The sequence below is a fragment of the Corylus avellana genome, chromosome ca10 (genome assembly GCF_901000735.1).
Source record: "Corylus avellana chromosome ca10, CavTom2PMs-1.0".
NCBI lineage: Eukaryota > Viridiplantae > Streptophyta > Magnoliopsida > Fagales > Betulaceae > Corylus > Corylus avellana.
The window spans coordinates 19,873,370-19,890,819 of NC_081550.1; the positions used below are offsets into that span (position 1 = coordinate 19,873,370).

Sequence of the window (17,450 nt, forward strand, 5' to 3'; positions counted from 1 at the left end):
GGCCACCATTCAATTTTTTTTATTTTTATTTTTTAAATTAAATTAATAAAAAAATAATATTTTAATTAGATAAAACGGTGAGTTTTGAGTAGACTAACGGAAGTTAACAAAAATTGACGGTAGAGAGTTTTCTAGTAGTTTCGAGTGACCCAGAGACTAAATTTCCAAAAAAAAATACCCAGGGAGTTTTTAATAAAAGCGCGTTTACCTAAGGATTTTATATATGATTTCCCTTAATTAATTGCAAGATTCCAAAATCTCACTTAATAAGTGAGACCCAATATATGAAATATTTAATTAAAATGAGAAGTAAGTTACAAGGATAAGGTTTTGAACTCAACACATCTGCTCTAATATTATGTGAAATTATCAATTATCTCAAAAGTTTTATTTAATAAGAACTAATAAATTTAATCATTTAATTCATATTTTAATAAATCTAACAAGTAATCATGAGAAAGCACAAACAATTTGGCATCTACATGTACTCTTAGATATCAAAAGAATGAATACAAACTCATTAAACGAATAATAATTGAATGTGTTGATTTTGTTCACCAAGAAGAATTACAAAGATACAGAATAACACTATTCATATCAAATTCTTAATTACCACTTAATCATGCAGAGATAAATTTGTGGCTCTCAACATCTTCAGTACCAGAAGCTGTATCCCAACTCTTCTTAGCATCTCTCTCAGGAAATTCTGCGGAATGTTGAGAAGTAAGAGGGAGAGGAGGAGGAATGGAGCTTTCTCTTAAATCTTTTCGGATTTCCCATAATGCCTCAACACATAGTTTCATGGAAGGTCTTGATTGTCTATAAGGCGCAAGGCATTGGTGAGCTAGTTTGAGTACCTTCTCCACTACCATGATCGTTGCCGAGCTCCTTTGCAGCCTTGGGTCTATGGCATTTACAGCTTCCCCTTCTTTCAATTTCTTAATTGCCTGCATACATGAAATTTTTTTTTTTTTTAGTTTTTCTGTTTTGATAGTTCATTGATTGGAAGCTTCTCATTGAGTATCTACGAGGTGATACTAAAGGATATGCTATGCAGTCATCTTATGAACAAGCAACTATCCAAGCAGCTGATCAAGATTGTTACATGCACTTTGTTGCTTTTAGATTTGATTCTTTCTTCTTTTGCTTTCCATTTAATCATTTCTGCACAAAACTCCGATATTTGGTTTGATTATATTGAATACTTTCTTGTGATTTTTAGAATTGCAGTCAATTCTTTATTTAATCAATGAAAATAGCAATATATGAATCAATGGGAAACACACATGCACAAGTGTATAAAAAAAGAAAATACAATAATATCAAAGTTTCTACTTGTATATGACTTCCAAGATTATAAAGGTCTTAAATGAATAATGATCAACACTTAACTTATGACTAGGCATGGCTTTGTATTGTGTTAAAAGCAAAAGTCCGGTTGTAATTAGTTCACTGTGTGCTTTAAAATGAGGCTACTTCAGAAGATTACCATGTTTATGTCTTTTTACTGGGATGTCAGAATGCTTACCCATCTTATTGTTATCCGCTCGCTGGGCGGTCTCTTCAGTTCAATGGGTTTTCTTCCAGTCATCAGTTCTACAAGCACGACGCCAAAGGAGTAAACATCACTCTTGTCGGTGAGTTGATTCGTTTTGAGGTATTCAGGATCCAAATATCCAGCTGTTCCTTTGACTTGAGTTGAAACATGAGTTGCATCGTCGTCTCTTGAGGCTAATCGTGCAAACCCAAAGTCTGCCACTTTGGCACGCAGTTTCTCTGTTATGAGGATGTTTGATGCTTTTATGTCTCTGTGAATTACTGGCTGATCTGTTAAATTACATGAAAAACGTTCAGGTCTCCAAGTGCTTTTACAATAAGAAAATGGTGTCACAAATAGTTATGTTATTGACCAAGGAGTTCATTTCTCAGAACTGTCCCACATTGCACCTATGAATGATTCTTTAATTTTCAGAATATAACAAGAGGAGAGTTCCTAAGAATTTAGCCATTTTGGAGTTAAACTGGCCCAAATTTTGAATGAAATCATCTGCGTACCTGTATACACGTGAAGGTAGGTAATTGCATGAGCTACATCAATTGCAATCTCTAGCCTTTCTGCAATTTCAAGTACATTTCCCTGTGTGCCTGCAAAAAGGGCTTTGTTTAAGGAAACTTTTTCTTTCTCCCTAAAACACAAAATACTTAAAACTATTTTCACCTTTATGTTACATCAGAACACTTTTTCAAATAAACAAAACAAAAAGCACATCTAAAAAGCATTAACAAAGGGAGCCGTTGTTAATAAGTACTCAACGATTTGGCTATTATACTGACATCTGTTCTTTCTGCCCGTAGGTAAATAACTACTACTATAAGAAAAAATAAGTAGAATCTACAATGGATATGGTCTCCGATTTCTAGCCAAACCTTGCTAACAGCCAACCAAACACTCAGCTAGCAGATCGTAAATTTTTCAGGTAGAAATGGATTTAGTTTTGGCATTGAGATTGAAGGAGAGACTTGATACCTCATAATTGTCTCCCCACAGACTACAAAGCATTTTTCAAGTCAATGAAACTGAAAGAAAGAGCTAGGTGTTTACAGCAGAATCATATTATTAGAATGCATTTTCTGTTATTTTATCATCCTTAACATATTATCAGAATGCATAGGGTGTGTTTGGCAACCCTTTTTTCCTTCGTCACTGTAACTGAAAATGGTTGATGTGGTACAAATTTTTGAATTTTTTGTATTGAAAAGTGAAAAAGTTTTGTTTTATAGTGATTTTTTTATTTGAATAGTAATAAAAAGTAAATTATGTGATATAAAAAGTGAAAAAAGTTGGAATGTTTTGATTTTTAAAGTGGCGTGAACAGTAAAAAGGGGCAAAGGGGTTGCCAAACGCTCCTAACTCTTCTGCTTCATGGAATTGGACAAAATCTCAACAGGATTAGTTGGTTACTTTTAAGGTTTCAAGGGCAGTTAGCACATTTTTCTGCTTTCCTTGATTCCAGTGACTATTATCCTTGGGAGTTAGGTAAACAATAGTTGCTCCATACCATCTAGATGTTCCCGAAGTGTTCCATTGCTGACATATTCAACCAGAATGATCTGCTCATCTCCTTGCTCCAGATATCCATATAACCTTACCAAATTCAGATGCTCAATCATCGACAAGGCGAGTATTTCATTCCTGAAGTCGACCTTGTCACGCATGTCCTGCCACATATTTTCAAGTCATTATACACAATGATGCCATATGATCTCTAACAATTCTTTGCTTCTAACAATTCTCTGATATCATTGTACCTTAACCACATCAAAAACAGTAACTTTGCAGATGACAATTCAAGCAATATCCTTACATTGTTGCATATAAATTTTCAGCATTATCAATCGAAAGGCATGATAGTGTACCTTTTTCGCGCGCTTTACTGCAACAAGAGTCCCATCTCTGAGCCTCCCCTTGTACACAGTTCCAAACCCACCTTCCCCAATTTTATTAACAGGGGCGAAATTTTCGGTTGCCTTATAAATCTCTTCAATGGAGAAATTCCCCACCTGTCCAGTGGAAACAGCAGAAGAGCCACTAGATTGAGAATACTTGAATACTGATGAACTCTTAGCGCTGCTCCCAGAAGAAGGATCTGTTGAAACTGCATATCATAGGAAACACTAGTTACAGTTCCATTACTTGACACACATATTTAGATGACTCCATATTCAGATGATTGCCTGCCTTGTACAGGGAATTGAAGTTGTAAAACCACATGTTTTGTAGGTGGGAGCTTGTGATTTGATCAATGTAGATGACTATGAAATTTGAATGACATGTTTTATCCTTGTGGATCCTATATTCCAAAATGTTTCAGCAAAATGAAAACCAGAAAACTTACAGGAAACCCCTCTCGTTTGGCCGTTGTTTCCGGTGGAAATGGGTCTAGTTTCTTCCAAGTTGACCTTTTTCCTGGTGAAAATAAATTTGGTGAAAACTCCAGCAACCCTCTTGGCTGCAACTCTGAAGAATTTGAAGACAGGGTGAGTTCTATCATTGTGCTTGTCTGTGTTGTTGCCGGCCTGTCCATGTCGGAGATAGAAGTTTTGGGGAGTCGGTGATTTCTCCATCTGCAGAGCTGATGAGGTGAGGGGCTTTTGGCTTTGTGATTTTGAACATGTCGTGCTTGGCTTTGGCCTTGGAGGGTTTGATAATATCAGTTGGTAAGATTTGAGGGTCAATATTAAATATTTTATGGTTGGGAGACCGTTTCAAGCAACTCAAGGCGAATGTTATTACTACGTTGACTATTCTGACATCCCCGCGCATCAGCATTCTAGAAAGTCAAATTGCTTAAAAGTTTAACGTTACGTGTGAATTCAACCTTTTATCCCCCTCTTTGAAATTCTTGACTGCTAGATCTTTGTTTGATTCCCGTGTTTTTTTGCTTTTGTTTTTTATGGACAAATATAGAACGAAGATGAGATGTAGAGAAATAAGAACGTTGTTTTGATATAAAACACATTTTCAGTATTTTCATGGTTTTGTCATTTCATGGGCCAAAAAGTGTAATTTTAAATAAAATCTAAAACACGTAAAAAAAAAAAAAAAAAAAAATTTACAATTTTACCTACCACTTTTCAACACATATTTATGAATTTTTATAGATATTTTTTGTGATACATATATTGTGTGAATTACCAAATTTTTAGGGTGAAAAAAATTTTAGCGGCACCCCCAATAATACATAGCTGGCTCCGCCACTGAGCAGAGAGTGCGTTTTTAAAACGTACGAGTTTAAAAGTTAAATCGCAATGTTATTATAAGTTTAACTACATTTTTAAAAGATCGTATTTTGTAGCTAAAGGGAAAATCAAGCTTTTAGAAAGAAAAAAAAAAGAACGAAAAAAAATCTGCAAGTATGTCATAACTGGAATCTTCCTCTAAAGATTCTGAGAGATGTGGCTTGCTGATTTTTGTTTCTTTTGCTACTGTTTGTGAAGTTGGCTGTTTGGTTTGTTGTAGAGCAATATGTTTGCTGCCTGTGGGACTTTGCTGGTGTAGGTTGTCTTTGGTTAGTTTTCATTGTACACTTTAGTTCATTTGTTTGTCTCTGCTTGGCCGATTGTTGATTAGTTAGTTTCATGCGGGACTTTGTAAGTGGAGGGTCTAGGACTTTGGTTGCTAGAGTGTTTGTACATATCGTTTTCTCATAAGCATATTTTGTAAGCACTCATTTTTAAGGAGAAAATGCAGTTTACCCCCCAAGTTTTAAGGGTTTTTCAATTTTAATCTGAAAGTTCAAAAATTAACAATTTACCCCTCTGAAGTTTCAAAAATTGACAATTTAAAACCCTCCATTTAATTTTTCCGTCTAAATGGACGGAAATCTATTAAATTACATCACTACCCTCAGGTTTTTTTTTTTTAAAAAAAAAAAATTTCCGTCCAATTTAACGGAAAAATTAAACGGAAGGTTTAAATTGCCAATTTTTGAAACTTCAGAAGAGTAGATTGCCAATTTTTGAACTTTGGGGTTGAAATTGAAAAACTTTTGAAACTTCAGAGAAATAAACTGCATTTTCCCCAATTTTTAAATTACACATTTTAAAACCACAAATTTAAAATGACCCTAAAAACCATTTTTGGTCGACATGGATTTTTCGTAAAATAGTTTAAGCTTTTTTAAGGCATGAAATATTTTCTACTTACCGCTTCTCTCCTCAACTCCCCTTCCCCAGTGTAAAGCACACTTTACGACTCAATCGGCAAATAAATTTACAATCTCACCAATTCTTATTGTCGGTTTATTGGGTTAATCACCTTAAAACATTTAGAAATGTTAAGGGTACTAAATCTTTTGCCAAAATATGGGTACTAAAATGATGTAAAGTTTATTAATAACCAAAATAATTAATTAAGAGAAATGCTAAATATGAATAAAGTCTACATCGTTAAACGAAAACTTTTATAGCTTTTCTAAATAAGCTGGTTGAGATGAAACGAAGCGTCTGCCTTCTAAGAATAAGATGAGAATCTAATATATGAATACAAAGACAGGACAATTCTTCCTTAAAAGATCTTACACATATATTACACATTTGGTAGAATAATTAAAACAAAAAACAGATGCACCTGAAACAGTCAGTTGATGCATGAGAGAAAGTAAAATTCATCGACTGTACATCTCTTTGAATACATACCCCTGACTTAAGGGGTTGAAGCTATTACTTCTACAGAGGAACGATCCCTCTTTCCAACATTCTCTACAATCCTTCCGAGTCAAATCCTTTAGTTACAGTTGACCAAACAATCCATCAACAAACGGTCCTGTGTAGCGAGAGTCTTGGAATCTCAGCAGGGAACTGTAAAGCAATAATGTAATACACACCATTAGGAATATTAAAAATGAGAATGAGAGTGCCTAAAAGAAAACTAGAACATAGCGATCACACATTCTGTTAAAGCTGCATAATTTTTGTACTAAAGCTCCATTTGTTTCTGCGTGAGATATTTTGTCGGAAAGCTAAAAACATTTTCCAAAAAAAGTGGTTATTTTTGTTGTTTGTTTGTAACCTGAAAATGGCTCGAAAAACATTTTCTAGCTCGTATGAAAAATAGTAAGATATTTCTTATATCTTCATATAACTTAAGTAGTTGTGAGGACGAGAAAGTCGGCAAAGAGGAGCTGCTGAGAAAGAGATTGAGAATGAAGGCCTACGGGGGTAGGATTAAGATATAGTGCAATTGCATGCCCATCTTGCTTTCAATTTGGCAGGTAATTGTGAGAGTGCCCTTGTGGGGCCCACTTGACCTGCTCGAGAATGCAGGCACCATAAGAGGCCCTCCAACAATTGCATGCCCGAGAGTGTGGGAGAACAATGGAAAATGGTTTATGTAGATGAGAAACGTAAACCATTCTACGACTTGTGAAAATTATTTTCCTCGGTCTAACTGAAAGCATTTTTAGGTTGACCAATATATTATGCTGCACCAAATACTCAAAAACAAGGAAAAATTTTTCCAAAAAATATTTTACGTCGAAACAAACGGAACCTTAGAATGTACTAATAAATATGAGAATGTCATGCAATTAAGATTTTCTCACATATATTATCGAAATGCTAACAATTTGTGACTGATATTATATATAAGGTGCGCGTAAGACATCACCTTTAAGCAACAGTGTCCTAGAATAGCCAAAACATCAATTCAGAACCCCAGAAAAAGAGCAAATTCAAAGAATCAACATATCTGAACATGATACTGACCTGTTTCATCAAAATTTACTCTCTCTCCAGTGGAAAACAGGATGTAGAAAAGGGAAGAAAGAAAATATAAGAGTGAAGTGAGCAACAGGAATCCTTGGAAAGAACCCACCAGCTCAACAAAGAAACCAGCTCCAACTGTTCCTACGATAGCAGCCAATGTTCCAGCCGTATTTGACATTCCTAAAACCAGAAATGAAGTGGTTCTTATCACATACCATCCCCAATTACAATGTTCAGAGACACTCAGTACTTTCTTGATTTCTCATCAGATCAGAAGCAGATCAAATTTTGCATATTTAGTTGTTTATTTCCCGAAAAAGAATGATACATAATTCTAAAGTCCATTGCGAAGATATCTAATATTAAAAGCTCATATACCAAGGAGGGGAACCTCAGATATTGTAAGCTACTCTTTAGGGTATAAGGCACAATGGAGTTCAAAAAGCTACGATATAATAACATCAAAAAATTTTACTCGACTTTAAGGTTGACAATTTTAAAAGGAGATCCAGACCACTGCACAAGGACAATGAATACTGCTGTTCAGCCAGCCATTGTCATACCTTTTATGTAGAGTAGGATTTTTTAAATATTGTTATTCGCACTATCAAGAAGTTTTCAAAGTGAGGGTGATTCTGTAATAAAACATTTCAAATGAAAAAAATTAAATCAAATGTGAAAAAAAAGAAAAAGAAGAAAAAGAAGAAGAATAACTTAAGATCAAACAAGTTAGATATATAGAGAGATAAACATAATAATACCATGTAATACACCAGCATAATGTGGAGCGATCTCCTGTGACAAAAAGACAAAGTGAAATGTTAGAGGGAAACATCCATTCAATTTTAAAGATTAAACATCAAGTTTATTCACTACATCAACCTGAAGGTTCACAAGAAAACCAGAATGACTGAAAGATTTCAGCCCAACGGCTAAAGTAAGCCAAGCAGAAGCGATTGTTGGACTTTTTGCTGTAGTTAAACCAATAAGAGCAATCCCCGGACCAACAAAACCAATTGACTGCAGAAAAGATGAAGATTTTTAATATAATTTAAAACAAATTGAGAAAATCAGATACCAAACAACAACAAAAAACAAGCAGACACTGATGACAGACACAAAAGGTCATGAGAAAGATGAAGTATGTCATCAACAACCTATTTTCATTATCACCAGAAAGAGGGGGAAAACAACCATAACCAAGCAAGATATTGATGATGCAACATGCCTATGTGTCCATAGAATTATTATCGCTTAGAGCTTGTGCTAAGGAAGGAGGCTTGGCTTTAAAGCGAGTGGATCTTTGATAAACTGTGATAATCTCTATGGAAGAAATTAAGTATTTAGTAAAGCTTACAACGCAATTTATATTAAAAAGATCATATAAAAAGATAATGATTTCTTCTGGATCTAGTTTCTTCGTTTTGAATTAATTTTCAATGCAAGTACCTTCAAATTGGTTTATGTATGCTCCAACTGAATACCTCATTACTGTTAAAACCGTAGATATGACTTACTCCCTTGATTTCTTGATCAGATTAAAAACTATAATTTAGAAACTAGGCTTATCACTGAGAAATGACCTCGTGCTGCAAATTAAATTGATGGTTCAGAAAAATGCTGCACCTGCATGATTTTACGAGTCAAAGTTACACTTATACCACTTTGTATCAACAAATCTGACCACAAACCACCAAAATATCCCATGATAGCCATCACAGCCCATGGAACAGCACTAAACCACGCAGCTTGTCTGAGGTCAACGTGATATATCTGCAGCAGAAATTGTAATTCACAATAGGTAGATGTTGTATCAGGCATCAACCACTCTTAATTAGGAATCATAGACCATAGCCAAGTATTTGGACTTACCGAGTTGAAATAAATGGGCATCCAGGAAAGAATTACAAAAAAACCCTGCAACAAAAAGAAGAAGAAGAAGATGAAAGATGAGTTTGCATGGGCATGTATAATCTAAAAATAACTGTAATGAGTTTGCATAGACATATATAATCTACAGATAAGGGTGGATAACAGATAGACATGTGCAGGCACATATAGACACACAAACACACTCAATAATCATTTCTTCCCAAGTAAACTTTGCTCTATAATAAGGTAGACTTAGCTTTCCTCTGTGCCTGATTAAACTGGTACTTCTCAGATTGTTTTTTTCTTCAGATGTTGGGGAAGAATTGACAACCAAATAGTGACGTACATAGATGAGCTACTTTTCCCCTTTCTTTGGGTGGGTACAGGGGGTAAAAGAAGAAGAATGCTAGGCTTACAAACACATTTTACAAAAAAACTTTTACAAACTAATGTGGCACAACATGATTAGATATGAGATAAATTCAAATTTTGAGAAACCCAATCATGTTGTGCCACATCAGTTTGTAAAAGGTTTTTTGTAAAATGTGTTTGTAAGCCTAGCATTTTCCATAGAAGAATAAACTAGTTTTAGGGTTAACTGACTTAGGATACTCTTATCCAAGCTGGAGTACAATAGCTACCAGAGAACACTATCAAACCAAATGACATATTGAGCATATCTAACAATCTTAATAACATGGTCCTTAAAAGAAACTAGTGCAAGATATGAATGCATTACCCAGCTATGCATGGCATTTGCAACAATTAGGGACCATGTTGGCAGTTTAGAAAGCAAGCGTCTGAAAGGAGGGATCACTCTTGTTGTCTTAGGTCTACTCTCCGTTGGGAAGGATTTCTGCCTCTTGTCCAATATGTACTCCAATTCCGATTTTGATATCTGAGGATTTCTGTCAGGAGTTCTTGATATTGCAGATAACCATACCAAAACCCACAGAAATCCAGATAATCCAAAAATTACAAACGGTCCAAATATACCACCTTGTGACATGAGGATTGGAGAAAGTGTGAGTCCTATAGCACTTCCAAGCTGAAAACCAGCCATTGCAAGTCCAACAGCCCTGGCTCGTTCCATTTGAGGGAACCATCTAAAACAAAAATTTCAGACATTCTTTAACATTTAAGCCTCACCAACTTCTTAAACTACAAGATAGCGTTCACTAGCACATTTTGTTATATCATCATTATATTGTTAACATAGCAAAACCTTAACTTTGTAAACCATCAATACCTTGCTACCATGTTGTTCATGCAAGGAAGAGCTACACCTTCAGCAACACCAAGCAGAGCTCGCATGGCAAGAAGGGCCCACAAAGAAGTCTCCGCAGCCCAGGGAGTTAGAAAGGTAGCAAGTGACCATAAAGCCACGCCCCACCCCATGACCACCTTACCACCATAATAATCCACTAAAGTTCCTCCAGCTATTGGCGAAATCAGATATCCCCACAGGAAAGATGACTGCCATAAGTGTCTATCAATGAGCCAGGGGCAACTAAAAGTAAATAATTTGTTATAAGACGAATAAAACTACCATCATAACCACTTACTTCGAGAATCCATTAAGCCTTAGTTTGGACATTAAGCACAACGCTACACATGGAGTCTAATTGACATAGTAAACTGAAAAATTCACTAGTGGAAAATCATCTACATAAGCTACTTGATTTTTTAACCATATCATTGGCTTTTTTTTTTTTTTTTTTTTATAAGCAATCAAAATATCATTAGAAAACGAAAAGCAAAACCCATACAAGAGAAATGCCTATCTAGAATGAGAAAAAAGAAGAAGAATACTTTTCATTGGCAAATTATTCATTATAATTTTATTTAAAGTCTAAAAACTTTAAGCCAAAAAATAAAAAAAAAATCAATACATAAACAAACAAAAAGCTATCTTTCATAATTTCTAGTTAGCAAATTAGTTGATCACATTCCGAGTTTACTCTCAATTATAAAAATCAAAATCAAAACAGTGCCACTTCATACATTCCTATCTTGAGACAATCGAAGTTCAATAACGGCATCGATGGTTTTCTTCTTAGATATATTTCTTTCTCGGAAACCAAACAGACCATATGCCATCAACAAAGGCTCCTCATGTGTCTGTGTGTACGTGAGAGAGAGAGAGTGTGTGTGACAAAAAACCACCTGAACAATACCAGAGAACGATCGGCTCCATCCGCGAGAGAGAGACAAAGGCACGATTGCCACCGACATCACAACTCTGTCCGCATTGCAAAGCGCCAGAGCCAAGGCCAGCATCGCCACCACTTTCACTCTCTCCGAAGTGATAAACTCGGAGAAGCTCGGGGCCTGCACTTCGTTCTCCTCCGGCAACGCCCCGAGCGAAGCGTCTTTCGAAGAAACCCTAAATCGAAAAGAGCGAGGATCGCGAAGCTCAGAGGAGCCATGCCGAAGTCCAATTCTCAGCACAGAACTCCTCAAAGAAACGTTTCTGAAGCAGTCTCTGTTTGGCAATCCGACGAAACGCGAAGAAATGATTCTCGCGTTATGGAAAGCTGTGAGAGAATTGCGATGAAGTGGACGATGGAGAGAGACTGCAGAGCTCATGGCGAGGCGAGGGGCAGTGGCGGAGAAAGCAACACAGAGTACTCTGCTGCAGGAGGAGTCGCTAGTGTGATGATACTGGGTATATTACCGGGATTGGGATCCCCGGCAATGCCCCTAAAATTACCCATCATCGTTTTTTTTTTTTAATCCTGTTCGTTCATTTTAATCGAAAAGTTACCAATAGGTCACGTGTCCCACTTAATGTAAGATAATAAAATATTATTTAAATTTTAAAAATAAATATAAAATTATTAAAAACATGAGGTGATTTGGCCACCCTATTTTTCCCCTAAGAGGTAGCTAGCTACCCTAGTTCAGCAAATGCCGTTTGATTACGGGCTTAGCCTTAGGGGGTGGCTCGAGCCCTTGTGGGTGGCTTCGGCCACCCCCAACCTGTCTTTGGGGGTGGTTTCGGGGGCCCTAGGGGTGGATCGGCCACCCCCAACCGGCCTTTGGGGGTGGCCTAGGGAGAAAATAGGTGGCCAAAATCATCCTATGTTTTTTAATAAATTTTTTTTAATATTTTATTATTTTATTTTATATTTATTTTTAAAATTTAAATAATATTTTATTATTTTATATTAAGTGAGACACGTGGCGAATTTCTAGTTGTTGGATGAGAATGAATGGCTAGGATTTAAAAAAAAAAAAAAAAAAATTGATGAACAATTTTATGAGGGGATCCCAATCCATATTACCAGGCTTGTCCTCTGCTGCATGCAGAGAGTTCGAGGGTGAATTGGGAATTCAATTGGTTAATAGAGTTATCTAGATTTTTTTTTTTTTTTTAAACAACTATTTCATATTGAGATTTGATACGGACACAACACAAACCCATCTCATTGCCAACTTCTCTCCTACGTGTAAAAAAAAATTGAATTTTAAACCAAACAAATTGTTTTTTTCCTAAATTTTCAGAATCTCAAAATCCTCTATATCAATTTTTTTTTATTTAAATGACACGTAGAAGAGAAGTTGGTTATAAGTTGGATTTATGTTGTGACCTTAACATTTTCCTTTCATATTTATTCATTGAAAAAAGATTGAGACCATAAAACTTTGATAAATCATAGCCAAAGTTATGAAGTTACAACATTATAAAGACAAATATAAAAATCTTACAATCAAGTCTTATTTATGACTTCAATATCTGCTAACTCATGTCCAAACAGATCTGCTCTAGACAAACTCAATTTAATACACAACATTTATTTTCTCGACCATAAGAGCAAAACTCTCACACCGAAACTAATCCTCCTCGACCCAAAAGCCATGACAAAAACCTTCACCTCAAAAATTACTCATAAAAGCAGATCTAAGGATAAGTCAAATCTGTTCTCAAAAGGTAACTCAATCGGCTGGGACTACGACTAATGAAGCGGAGGTCACTAGTTCAATGAAGCGGAGGTCACTAGTTCGAATCATCCTCCTCATTTTGTGTCGATATGTCAAAAAAATAAAAGAAAGAAAAGAAGATAAGTCAAATCCTTATTAAAAAAAACAACAAAAAACAACAAAAAACAACAAAAAAAAAAAAAAAAAAAAAAAACCTAACAAACAGCTACGACAACTAACTAACTAAGGCGAAGGATGCGAAAAGCTCAACCGATTATGGGGAGGCAAAGAGCGGCACAACACGGTGGATGGCAGACGAAGGTAACGCAGTATAAGCAAATGAATGGCGGAGCAACTGGACTGGTCGGAGAAACCAAAAAAATAAATTGAAAAAGGAAAAAAAAAACAAAGAAGGGGAGGGGGAGGAAAGAAGATGGGAGTAGGGAGGAGGAGAAATGCTCCCTCCTCCCCACATGTATGGTTTTTTTCTCCCTAAGTTTTCTCTATGGTTATCTAGATCCTAATGTTGACATAAAGTTAGAAGATTATAATAGAATACAGTAATGCTTATAATTTTTTTTTTTTTTTTGGTCAAAAACAAATTATTATAATTATTTTACATTAGACGTATTTTAGATAAATGTTAAGGGTACCAAATCTTTTATAAAAAAAACCTTACCAAACTGATCTGTAATTTATTCATTGTATTCGTTACATTTATCTTAATTAATTATTTTGTTCATCTCCAATAAATGAGTTACACATTTATTTTCTCAGCAGCCTCACTATTTTAACAATCTCTTTTTACTATTATATTTAAATATTATTTTTTAAAATATTTGTTTATTCTTTCTTTAAATATTAAATGATAAGAGAGAAACATAGAAGAGAAAATGGGAGAAAGAAACTCTTTTTTAATTTTTTTATTCAATTGGTAAGTGAATAGTACTTAACGCCCTCTACCGTCATTTTCTGTCAAAATAAATGAAAAATGTGTACACGGGTCGCAAGTGAATTTTTTTTTAACATAAACTTTCTAAAGTGCCCCATTTGCTAAAGTTGGTTTGCATACATTTCCCCTAAAAAGACCGTGGCTGAAACTTTAGAAAGTTTAAGTTAAAAAAATCGCATGCGGCACAAGTTACACATTTCTCATCCAATTCGACAGCAAAATGCTATTGAAAAACCATAGCATACCCGTCGTTGGAAACTATGAGTTGAAAGCATAAGTTTCACTTTTTAAAGTTTGAAAATATTAAGTGCTACAGGAATACCAGTGTGAGAGGCTAAATGTATTTTTCCTTAACTTATGTTTAGGTTAAATCTGAATAAGTTTATACAATTCAAATTCGAGTTGATTCTTTTACAGTAAACTTTTAGAAACATTTGGGCTCGCTTGCTAATACTTTTTAATGTTGCATTTTACTTAACAGATAAAAGAAACATTAATAAATTACTCAATACATAAAATATTCACATAATACTAAAAACTACTTTCATCTCTACGTCACATCACAACTATAAAAATAAAAAATAAAAAAAAGTATAGGCAAACGAGCCCTTTGTTTTGTGGATGGTTTGCATGTCAAACTCGGCCGAGTCCGTGTGGGCTAGGCATTGGGCTTAGGTAGGTAGACATGAATTATATTAAGGTCCACCATGTCTCATTGTCAGGGCAGGTCTATTTGGCATTAAAATCAACAATAGACCTCTCGCCAAAATTTTTATGTAGTCCCTAAGAGATAGCTTAATCAGTTAGAATCATGCCTAATGAAGCGGATATCACTAATTCGAATCATCTCAACCTCTTGTGCAGACATGTAAAAAAAAAAAAAAAAAAAAAAAATTATGTAGGTGAATTTGCATTTGCTTGTCTGCCTACATTTTCAATTGAAAAAATTATGAAGCATTTTTTGCTTTGTTTAAATTTACGAATTTTAAAAATTACATCTGAAATTCCAATCACTATTTGTATCCCTTGTTGCATGGTATGGGAAGCAGATCAAGATCATCTACAATTGGTTGCTGGCTACGAGACTCACCTGCACAAAACTTGGGATGCAAAACCTACCTGTCCAGACCCTGCAATCCCCCCTCTCTGTAAGACCGCTGAAATTGCATGCAATTTAAATAGCCAATTATAACGACCCTTATCCATGAAAGGCACTAGCTGCACATTGTTATGGAGATAAAGGTGCATTTCAATGAACATGAAAACGAGCTATGATGTTTGCTTGAGCAATATAACACTTTCTCTTTCTTCCTTTTTGTTTTCTCTTTTCAAAACAAAAACATTAACAAACAACCCAAAATACAAAATACTCAAAACTACTTTCATTTTTATGTTACATCACAACACCTTTTCAAACAAAAAAAAACATCCTTTAAAAATCATTAACAAACGAAGCTTAATCACAAAATGAAATATCGGATATCTCTTTATCATGTCGAATTTATAATAACTAAATGATTACCCAATCACATTTACAGCAATTAAACTAAGTGCAAATTCCTAACTCCATGCACTGCCAGAATACTGAAAAAAAATCTTTCAATTGAAGATACATTCACTCCACTACAAAAAGAGAACAACCGTCTAGAAGAATTTAGAACATGCACATGTGTTAACCTTCATAACATTGATGTGAAATGGATTCAGATTTTGCTGGGATGTCTACCAAACAATGAATGCCGACCTTCAGCAATAATCTCCCCCGTTGCTTTGTTTCTCATAAGGACGATTGTTCCAGAGTAAGCTCCTCTTTGTCCTAAAACCCTTGAAGTAATCTCTAACTCGTCCTGCAATTTGCCATCTTGGGATATCAGATGTGACAAAAAGGTGAAAAACAAATCTCAAGCTACAAGGTACGAAAATGTACTCAATTATGAAACTAAAACCTTCTTACTTTACCCCTTCTTTAACACGACAATAAAACACTAGAGAAGCTAATATGATTGCCAAATTACTCAAGTTCTTTTTCATATTCAAAGCCAAAATATACTTGAGAAAGAGTAAGATTTGAGTCATGTGTCCTGTGCGCACAGGATGCAAGTTGGAACTGCCACATCCGTAATGGGGACGTGTGGCATTCTGTATGCAAAGGCACATGACACAAACCAAAGCTTTCGAGAAATCGGAATCAGCGCCTTGAGACCATATTCAAGACCAAATTTTAGGAAAAAATTTTTGTCAATTAAAAAGCATATCTATCTGTGGCATTGTTTTTTCCTTTTTTTGGTCAGAGTGACATTACATGTTAGAAAGTAAGAAATAGTATGTGTTCAATAACTCGCATTAAAGATCAAAAACAAGATTGGTTGATGACAAATACATGTACAATCTAATAATAAGACTTCCAAAGCAACCAAAAAAAGTATGTCGAACTCTAAGATGTTGTCAAAAGCTTACATGAACCCGCGCAGTCGAAATAAAAGAGATTGACATGTCCACTGAAACATTCATTGGGAGACCCTCAACATGGACTACAGCACCACCGACTTCATCAACAAGGTTAGCAATTGCACCTGAAGCCAACTTCCCATTGCTATCCTGCAATTACGTATCCCAAAAGAAGTGCATTTTTAATTGCTCAAAATCACAGGGGAAAAAGAATCAGATAGAGAAGCAGAATTACAGCCCTCTCAGTGAAAACTGCGCCCAAAAAAGGGATACGTAATTGCATAGTTTATACTACAATAACATGCGTTTATCAGTTTGTGAAAGCAAATTTTCAGAGTTTCAGCAATTTTAGCAGCATTTGTTTCAAGCTATAGATCCTGCCATAAAGCTCCGATAATCCAATCAAAAACCCAAAACATAAACTACTGATTAAGCAATTTCCAAACATGTAATATGAGAAACTCGTTCAGGGAATTAGTGAGGGGATCGGATATCTTACGGTGAGGCGAGGAGGGACCTTGAAAGTACAGGCGACGAAGCCTGGTTCCACCCGGTCGACTCGGATGCCTCTGAGGACAAAGTCCTCGTAGAAACTCGGTTCCACCCCAACTCGGTGAGGAGGGACGGTGAGTCGCGACACGCTCTCCGATTCCTCTTCGGTCAATGCTAGAAACTCCTGGGCCTTGTTCATTTTTTTGGTTCTCTCTCGTTCGTCCTCAGAGACTTTTAGCAAGCAGATAGACTATACGTGCCGGATGAGGATTACACTTCGGCTCGGGCCACGATCATGAAATCGAGACCGTTAAAATGTCTCCTGATTCCTGGTCTATCTAAGTGGGTCGGGCCGTTGGGGTTCAAAACTTCAAATCGCAGTTTTAAAGGTAACGTTGGGCTGTATATTTGAAACCAGTGTAGAAAGATATGCCGTTTTTAACATTAAGCAGTATGAAAAAAAAATGATAAAGGTACAATTTTTTGGTAAACTTTG

General features: G+C 35.5%; 3 protein-coding genes across 6 annotated transcripts; all 3 read right to left on the bottom strand.

Annotated features, from left to right (window-relative positions):
• Positions 1–497: 497 nt before the first annotated feature.
• Positions 498–4,189, bottom strand: LOC132164200 (calmodulin-binding receptor-like cytoplasmic kinase 2). The gene is made up of 6 exons (XM_059574637.1): positions 3,897–4,189; positions 3,418–3,656; positions 3,060–3,219; positions 2,056–2,145; positions 1,529–1,827; positions 498–947 (listed from the first exon to the last, which is right to left on the bottom strand). The coding sequence occupies exons 1-6, from the start codon at positions 4,123–4,125 to the stop codon at positions 621–623; spliced, it is 1,344 nt and encodes a 447-aa protein (XP_059430620.1). The 5' UTR covers positions 4,126–4,189; the 3' UTR covers positions 498–620.
• A 1,830-nt stretch (positions 4,190–6,019) lies between these two features.
• Positions 6,020–11,817, bottom strand: LOC132164207 (probable anion transporter 4, chloroplastic). 4 transcript variants are annotated; one of them, XM_059574646.1, is made up of 9 exons: positions 11,305–11,817; positions 10,388–10,614; positions 9,878–10,244; positions 9,139–9,183; positions 8,893–9,039; positions 8,149–8,286; positions 8,028–8,061; positions 7,267–7,446; positions 6,020–6,360 (listed from the first exon to the last, which is right to left on the bottom strand). In XM_059574646.1, the coding sequence occupies exons 1-9, from the start codon at positions 11,725–11,727 to the stop codon at positions 6,350–6,352; spliced, it is 1,572 nt and encodes a 523-aa protein (XP_059430629.1). In that variant the 5' UTR covers positions 11,728–11,817; the 3' UTR covers positions 6,020–6,349. The 4 variants fall into 4 exon arrangements, with proteins under 4 accessions (XP_059430629.1, XP_059430630.1, XP_059430631.1 ...); XM_059574647.1 differs by having other exon boundaries at positions 10,388–10,627; positions 11,305–11,383; XM_059574648.1 differs by having other exon boundaries at positions 10,388–10,648; positions 11,305–11,370.
• A 3,662-nt stretch (positions 11,818–15,479) lies between these two features.
• LOC132164327 (uncharacterized) lies at positions 15,480–17,204 on the bottom strand. The gene is made up of 3 exons (XM_059574819.1): positions 16,962–17,204; positions 16,472–16,612; positions 15,480–15,861 (listed from the first exon to the last, which is right to left on the bottom strand). The coding sequence occupies exons 1-3, from the start codon at positions 17,151–17,153 to the stop codon at positions 15,718–15,720; spliced, it is 477 nt and encodes a 158-aa protein (XP_059430802.1). The 5' UTR covers positions 17,154–17,204; the 3' UTR covers positions 15,480–15,717.
• Between the last annotated feature and the right edge of the window lie 246 nt (positions 17,205–17,450).

What these genes read in the sequence shown, in the direction of transcription:
- LOC132164200 (XM_059574637.1), bottom strand. Translation starts at nt 4,125, where the DNA reads ATGGAGAAATCACCGACTCCCCAAAACTTCTATCTCCGACATGGACAG. An exon ending in ACTTCGGGAACATCTAGATG is followed by an intron (nt 2,146 to 3,059) that starts GTATGGAGCAAC and finishes CCCTTTTTGCAG; the next exon opens with GCACACAGGGAAATGTACTT. An exon ending in AGCGGATAACAATAAGATGG is followed by an intron (nt 948 to 1,528) that starts GTAAGCATTCTG and finishes TCATGTATGCAG; the next exon opens with GCAATTAAGAAATTGAAAGA.
- LOC132164207 (XM_059574646.1), bottom strand. Translation starts at nt 11,727, where the DNA reads ATGAGCTCTGCAGTCTCTCTCCATCGTCCACTTCATCGCAATTCTCTC. An exon ending in ATGAACAACATGGTAGCAAG is followed by an intron (nt 10,245 to 10,387) that starts GTATTGATGGTT and finishes TTTTTGTTTTAG; the next exon opens with ATGGTTCCCTCAAATGGAAC. An exon ending in TGCCCATTTATTTCAACTCG is followed by an intron (nt 9,040 to 9,138) that starts GTAAGTCCAAAT and finishes TTTCTGCTGCAG; the next exon opens with ATATATCACGTTGACCTCAG.
- LOC132164327 (XM_059574819.1), bottom strand. Translation starts at nt 17,153, where the DNA reads ATGAACAAGGCCCAGGAGTTTCTAGCATTGACCGAAGAGGAATCGGAG. An exon ending in AGGTCCCTCCTCGCCTCACC is followed by an intron (nt 16,613 to 16,961) that starts GTAAGATATCCG and finishes ACGTAATTGCAG; the next exon opens with GATAGCAATGGGAAGTTGGC. An exon ending in TTTCGACTGCGCGGGTTCAT is followed by an intron (nt 15,862 to 16,471) that starts GTAAGCTTTTGA and finishes GGCAAATTGCAG; the next exon opens with GACGAGTTAGAGATTACTTC.